At 58.8% G+C, this 8594-nt stretch overlaps 1 protein-coding gene across 1 annotated transcript; it reads right to left on the bottom strand.

The window, feature by feature from the left end:
* Nucleotides 1–962: 962 nt before the first annotated feature.
* Nucleotides 963–8280, bottom strand: LOC107107563 (riboflavin transporter 2-like). Its single transcript, XM_015407870.1, has 4 exons — nt 8224–8280; nt 3245–4232; nt 1715–1838; nt 963–1268 (listed from the first exon to the last, which is right to left on the bottom strand). Exons 2-4 carry the CDS (start codon nt 4201–4203, stop codon nt 1056–1058), a joined length of 1296 nt encoding a protein of 431 aa, XP_015263356.1. The 5' UTR covers nt 4204–4232; nt 8224–8280; the 3' UTR covers nt 963–1055.
* Nucleotides 8281–8594: the final 314 nt, after the last annotated feature.

The raw sequence follows: 8594 nt of genomic DNA, 5'->3' as shown, positions 1-8594 counted from the left end.
TCTCCAGGCTGCAGCCCCCCAAACCTCCAGGAATTTCCCCAGCTTGGAGTTGGCAGCCCGCCCAGTGCAAGTTTCAAGGGGGTCCCGTGAGATCCTGTGATACCAGAAGAATTTGGGAGCCCTTCTGATCATCGCCAGCAGCTGTGACTGGCATCCTCAGAGGTATAACGCGGAAAGATGGAGTACTCTCTGTGCCAAGGTGAGATGAAGGAAAATGGCAGGCAGGTGATTTATATCTACTCAGGAAGGTGGGGTAGGGCTGAGTCGTTATCTTGTAGGAGTTCCCCAGGCTGTGAAAACATGCTAATGGAGGAGCTTTCCTGAGGAGGTTCTTTTGCATATGGATTGGCTGTTGACATTCTAATCTTATCTGTGCAGGAGGGCACAGTAAAGAGCCCAGGGGGCGGGCACATGCAACAAGCCCCTCCCCCTGCTCCCAGCAGCCCTCAGTCAGAGCAAGAAGCAGCCAGGTAAGTTGCAGAGCTCCCCCCCGGCTCCCCGGTCCAAAACAGTCCAGTGGCACCTTTAAGACCAAGTTTTATTCAGGTGCAAGCTCTCCCTCCTCTGCAAGGACAGATCTGCACGTTCCCCCCCCCCCAATAGCTAGCAATCTGAAACAGTCCAGTGGAGCCTGAGTGGTGGGTGTTGCCTTCTGACACACTTCCAGTGATGTCAGGGGGCGTGGCCTATGCAAATGAGTTGTGCTAATGAGCTCCTGCACCTCTTTTTCTACGAAATGACCCCTGTGTAGAGTATTTTGTGTTTTTCAGGACAAGCAACCACGCCCTGTTTATTTTTAAACTCTCTTCTCTCCTGTTGAAACCGTGTTCATGTTTATGAATTTCAATGGCTTTCCTGTGTCATTTCCAACAAGTGGTCCTCGAGTGGCGCCCCGCCCCCCCGGGCCTGCTGCCCACCCAGCTCCTGTGGATCCCCACGGGCCACACGGAGCCCTCGCTGGTATGGCAAGCCCTTCCGGAACCTCTCGTCGGACGATGCGGTGCAGCCCCTCGGGTCCGCCCGGGAGCACCGCCTCTGCCCCTGCGTGGCCCCCTTCAGCTGGGGCAGCTGCTGTGGCACGGGTCCCCCGAGCGGAAGAGGCCGTAGACGTTGACCATCGGGAAGATGGTGAGGGCCCCCACCATCGAGCCCACCTGCACCACGGCCCCACACCAGACGAGGGCACAGTGCCCCTCGTCCCGCAGGATCATCCCGATCATCAGCTTGACGTAGGAAAGGATGCCCACAAAGAGCACCCAGCACAGCACCTGGGGAGAAAGCCAGAGGGTCAGCGCCGGGCAGGATATCTGCCACCACCCCCTTCGCCCTGTTTTGTGCAGTGGAGGGGGGGGCTGGCCCAGTGCAAACAGAAGGCCTGGGGGCAGATTAACGGCCCCGTAGCACATGGGAGCCACCCGGCCACGGGGCTGCCCACCTTCATTCCATTGGTGGGGGCGTCTGGGAGCAAGCCAAACCCCCCCCCCCGGTGACCAGAGAGGCCGGGCCCCTCGGGATCTGTGCCCCCCCGCATCCTCTGCAAAGTCACACAGGGCCCTGGCACGACGCCCCGGCCAGGGCTGGCTGGACCAAAACGTCTCACCCCGCCCGGCCTGCCTGTGTTGGGAGGTGGGTGGGGGGTGAAGCTGGGGAGGGAGGGAGGGAGGGAGGGAGGGGAGGTTCCAGGGCCCAGTTCTGCCCCCTCTCAGGCACTTACAATGAGGATGACCCCCACAGGCAGGTGCAAGAAGGGTGGGCAGGGGCTCAGCACAGCCATGGACATGATGTAGGAGGCGAGGAGGGTTCCGGCCAGGGTGAGGCTCCCCATCAGCACCAGGGACCTGCGAGGGAGGGAGGACGGACAGGGGAGGGCAGGAGTCAGCCGGCGAAGCCCCAGACAGCAGTCACAAAGCCTGCCGTGGCCCACTCCTAGTTCCGTCTTCCCAAAAGGAAAAGCCTGGGGGAGATGGCTGGGGTTGCCTGGTGGTGAGGGAAGGGTACTCTGTGCATGCTCTGGGGCCCTCCCAGGGTCGCTTCCTGACTCCTGGCATTTAATCCCAGTCTCTGCATGACATCTACTCCCAGGCCGCCAAGCTCCCGGTGGTTGCAAACCAAGGAGAGCGAGCACGGGATGGGCGTTGAAAGGGAGCAAAACAACCGTGTGATATAGTATGCCAATTTTTTTCCCCATAGACTTGTGAGTTCTTTTCCAAAATCCAATTTACTTGGAATGATCCAAATGCATCAGCACCACAGCGGACCATGCACCTCGCATCTCGTTAAAAGTAATTTTATTTTTGTAATTAGACACAGTGGTCATTTCCTGCAGGAGCGCACAGGAGCGGAGCTCCGGCAGCAAAGAGCCCAGGGGGTGGGCTCATGCAACAAGCCCCGCCCCCTGCTCCCAGCAGTCCTCAGCCAGAGCAAGAAGCAGACGGGTAAGTTGCAGAGCCCCCCCAGCCCCCCGGCCCAAGACAGTCCAGTGGCAGCTTTAAGACCAAGTATTATTCAGGTACAAGCTCTTCCTCCTCTGCCAGCACAGATCTGCACATGTCCCGTCCCCCCCCCCCCGCCCTAGCAATCCAAAACAGTCCAGTGGAGCCTGAGTGGTGGGTGTTGCCTTCTGACACACTTCCGGTGATGTCAGGGGGTGTGGTATATGCAAATAAGTTATGCTTTTTCCTGCGCCTCTTTTTCTATGAAATGACCCCTGATTAGACATTAGGAATTTCAACGCTACCCGCTCTGATCAAGTTTCTGCGAGAAACGAGACGCAAGATGCACGGTCCGTTGTGGTGCTGATGCGTTTGGATCGTTCCAAGTATTTATTTGTTCCACTTTCCACTTTATAAATTGATTTTGGAAAAGAACTGACAAGTCTGTGAAGGATTCTTTTGCCATACTATATCACACGGTTGTTTTGCTCCCTTTCAACCTCCAGGCGGGGCCCGGAGATCTGGAGTTACAACTGATGGTCAGAAAGAGAGATCCCTTCCCCTGGAGGAAAGGGCTGCTTTGCAGGGTGGGCCCGATTGCATCACGCCCTGCTGCGAAGGCCCCTCCCCTCCCCAAACCCCCGCCCTCCCTAGGCTCCACCCCCAGACCTAGCCCTTCTCTGCGCCTTCCTCTTCTCCCACCTGGACTTGTGCCTTGGATTGGGAGCTGGCCTGTGCCCAGTGAGACCTCCCTCCCACTCCACCCCCCCCGCAGGGCCCTGGACTGGGGGGGGCAGGCGGCACCGACTCACCTGTTTGGCAGGAACATGCCCAGGAAGCAGGCCAGGGGGTTGGCCAGGGCGGCTAAGGTGGCCGAGAGGTGGAAGGCGAGGTCCCCGTAAGGGAGGCAAGAGTAGGACTGGACGGCGGGCATGGTGCCGTTGGTGAGGGCGTTGACCCAGGCCAGCACCCCGAAGACGTAGGCTGTCTGGGCCCAGGAGCGGCCGCTGGAAGGGAAGGGGCGGTGGGCCACAGCCCCCTCCTCCACCGTGACCCGCGGGCCGCCGGGGCTCTCGACCTGCAGCCGTGCCTGGTACTTCTCCTTGGCCCGCTCCTGCCTGGCAGCCGGGAGGTGGTTGAGGAGGGCGAAGGCGGCCAGGCTGACGGCCATCATCCCGCTGAGGAAGAGGAAGAAGGCACAGGCCGAGAAGCGCGGGGCCTGGTAGGCCGCCTGCAGCCGGGTGCCGTTGCCCTCCGCCTGGCTGCCGTTGAGGCACTGGGCCACCCCCACCCCCTGCCCCAGGGCCACCAGCCCGGGCAGCAGGCCGCTCAGCCCCTCGCCCACGAAGTAGGTGGTGAGGTAGGGGGGGCGCAGGCGGCGCATGTAGGGCAGGAAGGTGACGGAGGAGGTGCAGTCCACCAGGGCCAGGCAGAAGAGGAGCGCCAGGAGGGCCACGCTGCGGGGGGCGCCCCCCACCACGCGGGTCTCCCCCCAGAAGAAGGCCAGCAGCAGGCAGGCCAGGCCGCCCAGGGAGAGGAGGGCGTAGATGAGGCCCACTTCGTTCAGCCGCCCGGGCAGGAAGCGGTGCGCCAGGGTGACCAGCAGCGGGCCCACGTTGGCCAGCTGGATGACCACGGTGAGGTAGGAGGGCAGGAGCCAGCCCTCGGGCACGCTGGGCACCAGCAGGGGCAGCTCCACCCACAGGCCGTTGATGGCCACCCACGAGCCCGTGCCCAGGAGGCAGGCCAGGAGGTGGACCGCCAAGCCCATGGCGCCGGGATCCCGCACTGCAGCCGGCCCTGAAAGAGAGACATCCGTTACTCGGCCCGGCCTGGCCAAGGGAGCCTTCCCCACCCACACCCCCGGCTCCTGCATGAGACACCCCCAAAGGGACACCCCGCACCCTCCTTTGCCGCTCTGCCCCGCCACCGCCCGCTCTGGCTCTCAGGGGGATCCATTGCCGGGGAGGAAAAGGCGGCTGCAGAGGGCAGACTCCCTGGCTTGCCCCTCCCTTCTCCAGCCCTCCCCAGGCGCCACCCCAAATTCTCCAGGAATCTCCAAACCCAGAATTGGCAACGCTAGAACCACATGGCTGAGAAAGTGTCACATTGCAAAGAGGTGTCTACAGAAGAAGAGGAGGAGGAGGAGGAGATGGGATTTCTACCCCGCCCTTCACTCCCCAAAGGTGTCTCCAAGCGGCTTACAAACTCCTTTCCCTTCCCCTCCACACAACAGACACCCTGGGAGGGAGGTGGGGCTGACTCTCCTGAGAACTGCCCTTGAGAGAACAGCTCTGAGAGAACTTGTGACTGACCCAAGGTCACACCAGCAGCTGCATGTGGAGGAGAGGACAGCTGTGCCAGAACCACGGCTTGCCCAAGGTCATCCAGCAGCTGCAAGTGGAGGAGTGGGGAATCAAACCCGGTTCTCCCAGTTTAGAGTCCGCACACTTAACCATGGCACCAAACTGGCTCTCCCAGTAGCTTCTCTGTCTGTGTCTTCATTATGATCTCCTGCCAGCAAGAGCCAGTTTGGCGCGGACTCTCATCTGGGAGAACCGGGTTTGATTCCCCACTCCTCCTCCACTTGGGGCAAGCCCACGAATGTGAGGGAGTTCAGGGGTAAGGGGATGTTGGGGGAAGCAGTGAGGGGAACGGAGAGGGGCCAGCGGAAAAGTGGGAAGGGAAACTCTGCCCGAGTTCTGCCCCCAGCTTGTCGATGCCCCCCCCCCCCACAGTGCTGCCGTCTCCTTTTGTCAGCTTTGGCAGGGGTCCCTCGCCACTTGAACCTGCGTCCCGCAAAAAGGGGGCTGCTTTGGGGGGGGAGTCTTCCTTGGGGAGCCAAGTGGGCTGGAGACGTCTGGATCAGCCAGTGTAAGAAGTGCAGCCTCCTTTCGCTGCAGTGTGTCGTTCCAGGGATCGGATCTCTGGTGGCTTCCGGCATGGAGAGGCACGTCTGCAGCATCTGTGCTTTGGCTGCGGAGGCATGCTCAGTCACACCAGCCCCGGGATCCTGGGGCGGGGGGGGGGCAAGTTGTGATTGCTCCCAGAGTTTCTTTTTTTTTTTTGTAAATAATTTTTTATTAAAATTTTCAAAAATACCAACATTAAACATTCAACAATATAACTATATAACATACAACTTGCTCAAAACATTATTATCCGCTCCCAGAGTTTCTGCAGGTGGCCTGGAGTGTGTGTGTGGGGCTTCCTCCCCCCCCCTTTCTCCAGGACAGAAGATGATCAGAGAGAAGTCAGAGTGACAGGTAGCTCTGTCATAGGTCTGGAATGTGGAGGGGTGCCCTCCCGTGTTTTCTGTCTCAGCTCTACCTGGCTCACCAACTTATGCTTGACCTTGTAGATGCTACAGCTGCAGCTTTTCTTGGCTGGGAAAGTTAACAGCTTTTCGCTTTGCTTGCTTGCTTTGCCCGCCCGCGCGAGATGTATCCATAGGCTCATGCTTACCGGGGGGATGTTTAATTTTACGATCGGTCAGAGGCCCTTGTATAGGCAGCCATTTCTGACACAAGCTGTAAACATGTCTCTAGTACTGGATTTACCAATAAATCCAGTACTAGAGACTGGGGGGTCAGCAGGGCGACAAACGAAACAGCTCATGAGAGAAGCCAGTGTTGGATCAAGCCAAAGGCCCACCCAGTCCAACACTCTGTCTGTCACACAGTGGCCAGAAATACCAGGTGCCCTCAGGAGGTCCACCAGTGGGGCCAGGACACTAGAAGCCCTCCCACTGTTGGCCCCCCCAAGCACCAAGAAGACAGAGCATCACTTGCCCCAGAGCCCCTATCTATACCTTGTGGCTAATAGCCACTGATGGACCTCTGCTCCATATGCTCTTGAAGCCGTCCATGCTTGTGGCCACCCCCCCCTCCTGCAGCAGTGAATTCCATGTGTTAATCACTCTTTGGGTGAAGAAGGACTTCCTTTTATCCGTTCTAACCCGACCGCTCAGCAATTTCATGGAGTGCCCACAAGGAGTCCTTGTCTTGTGAGAAAGAGAGAAAAGGACCTTTCTCTGCCTGGCCTATCCCATGCATCATCTGGTAAACCTCAATCATGTTGCCCCTCAGCCGTCGTTTCTCCAAGCTAAAGAGCCTCAAGCGCTTCAACCTTTCTTCAGAGGGAAAGTGTTCCAACCCTTTTATCATTCGAGTTGCCCTTTTCTGCCCTTTTCCCAATGCTATTGTATCCTATGTTTCCTGGCCCACCAGCACGCTCCTCTACCCGGGGCAGTCTCAGAGCAAACACAGTCGTCCTGCTGCTGGGCAAACACCCACAAAAGCCCCTGGTGGGAACAACAGAAAGAGTGCCCCTGAGCCTGGGCAGAGTGCCTTATCCTCGCCACTCAGGGGCAAGTGGCAGTCCCAGACGGCTGAGGAGAGGGGGTGCCAGAGAAGGCAAAACTGAGTCCCCAGCACATTCGAGAAATGAAACGCCGGAGGGAGGTGCACTTCTGTCAGCTTCACCCCCACCCCAGCTCTGCCCCGCAGTATTTTGTAGTTGAAAGAGATAGGGAAGCTGGGGGGGGGGGGGGTTGTAGCACAATGATGCTGCCCGAGTTCCCCTGCCCCAAATCATATGCATGGGAAGCAATGCTGCTTCTAAGCTGTGGAGTCTTGTGAGCAAAAATTCTACTTTGTGAGCTACTGGCATTAGAGCTGTGTGCAAGCAATTTTGCTACTGCATAAATTAATTTCCTCTGGAAAGACAAAAATGTGTGAGCTGGAGCTAGCTCACACTAGCTTGGGAAGGAGAAGGCTTAGAGGGGACATGACTGTAGTCTTCAAGTATCTGAAGGGCTGTCATGTAGAAGATGGAGCAGATCTATTCTCTCTTGCTCCGGATTGCAAGACTAGATCTAACGGGTGGGAATTACAAGGGAGTGGATACCGGGCTAAATATCAGGAGAAACTTCCTAACTGTCAGATTGGTTGAGCAGTGGAACAGTCTGCCTTGGGAGGTGGAGGGTGCTCCTTCGCTGGACGCTTTCAAGTGGAGGCTGGATGACCATCCTTTGGGTATGTCGTAGGGCTATCTTTCAGCTATGCTCCTGCAGAGTGCAGGGGGCTGGACTAGATGACCTGCAAGGTCCCTTCCAACTCTTAACATTCTATGATTCTAAGAGTGGTTGAGCAGTGGAACAGTCTGCCTCGGTAGGTGGGGGATGCTCCTTCGCTGGACATTTCCAAGCGGAGGCTGGACGACCATCTTTCGGGTGTGTTGTAGGGCTCTCTTTGGCTCTGCTCCTGCAGAGTGCAGGGGGTTGGACGAGATGACCCGCAAGGTCCCTTCCAACTCTAACATTCCGTGATTCTATTATTCTAACTCGGCTTAGAGGGAACACTGATGGGAAGACTCTTCTGGGGGGCTTGTTCCCTCTGCTGCTGCCCTCCCCTGGTCTGGCCCTGGCTTCTGCACCAGCCTGCAAAATATCCCCCCCCCCCCCGCTCCGTTACCAGAGAAGCAAGCAGTCCCCAGGTCCTCGGTATCCATGTGTGCGCATTAAGGGGCATGTGTCCTCCTGGAGCCAAAATAATCCGACTCAGAGATCCCTGGGGGCCAGGAGAGGGGGAGGTGGGCATGCCAGCTGTTTGCCCCAGACGCCTTTCCAAAGGCCAAAGGGGGACAGGGCCCGGGCCTGGGGGCAACCGGCAGCCAAGGTCAATGGTGCCTGCCCTCCTTCTCCCCGCCCCCCCACCCCGCTCCCTGGCCTGCAGGGCCCACCCGGGGCTGCTGCTGCCGCTGCCCACAGCCTCCCCTGGTCCTCTCCTACCTTGTGGCGTGAGGCCTGGCCCCTGCTGCTGCTGCTGCTGCTCCTGCTCAGCAAAGAATGGAGCCAGGAAGCCCAGAAGGGACTGGGCGTCCCTCTCCTCCCTACATCTGCCCGGCTGCAGAAGGCACGCCCGCCCACACCCCCCACTGGCAAAGGGGTGTGGCCAGATCACCAGGCAGGGGGTGCTGGGGGGGGGCTCTCTGACACTGGCAGGTTTGGGATCTCTGGGCCAGCACTCAAAGCCCACCGGGAAAGAGCCCCAGGGGCTGGCAGGCAGGATGAGCGGGCAGAGCCTGACCAGATGCAGAAAAGAAGAAGAGTTTGGATTTATACCCTGCCCTTCACTACCCAAGGGTGTCTCAGAGCGGCTA

The sequence above is a fragment of the Gekko japonicus genome, unplaced genomic scaffold (genome assembly GCF_001447785.1).
Source record: "Gekko japonicus isolate JY-2015 unplaced genomic scaffold, Gekko_japonicus_V1.1 scaffold3921, whole genome shotgun sequence".
NCBI classification, from domain to species: Eukaryota; Metazoa; Chordata; class Lepidosauria; order Squamata; family Gekkonidae; genus Gekko; species Gekko japonicus.
This window is presented reverse-complemented; position numbering and strand designations above follow the sequence as displayed.

Bases quoted from the DNA above. Each gene is read 5' to 3' on its own strand.
- LOC107107563 (XM_015407870.1), bottom strand. From the start codon at position 4,203: ATGGGCTTGGCGGTCCACCTCCTGGCCTGCCTCCTGGGCACGGGCTCG. The intron at 1,839-3,244 runs GTGAGTCGGTGC...CCTCCCTCGCAG, and splicing joins GGCATGTTCCTGCCAAACAG to GTCCCTGGTGCTGATGGGGA. The intron at 1,269-1,714 runs GTAAGTGCCTGA...CTTTCTCCCCAG, and splicing joins CTGTGGGGGTCATCCTCATT to GTGCTGTGCTGGGTGCTCTT.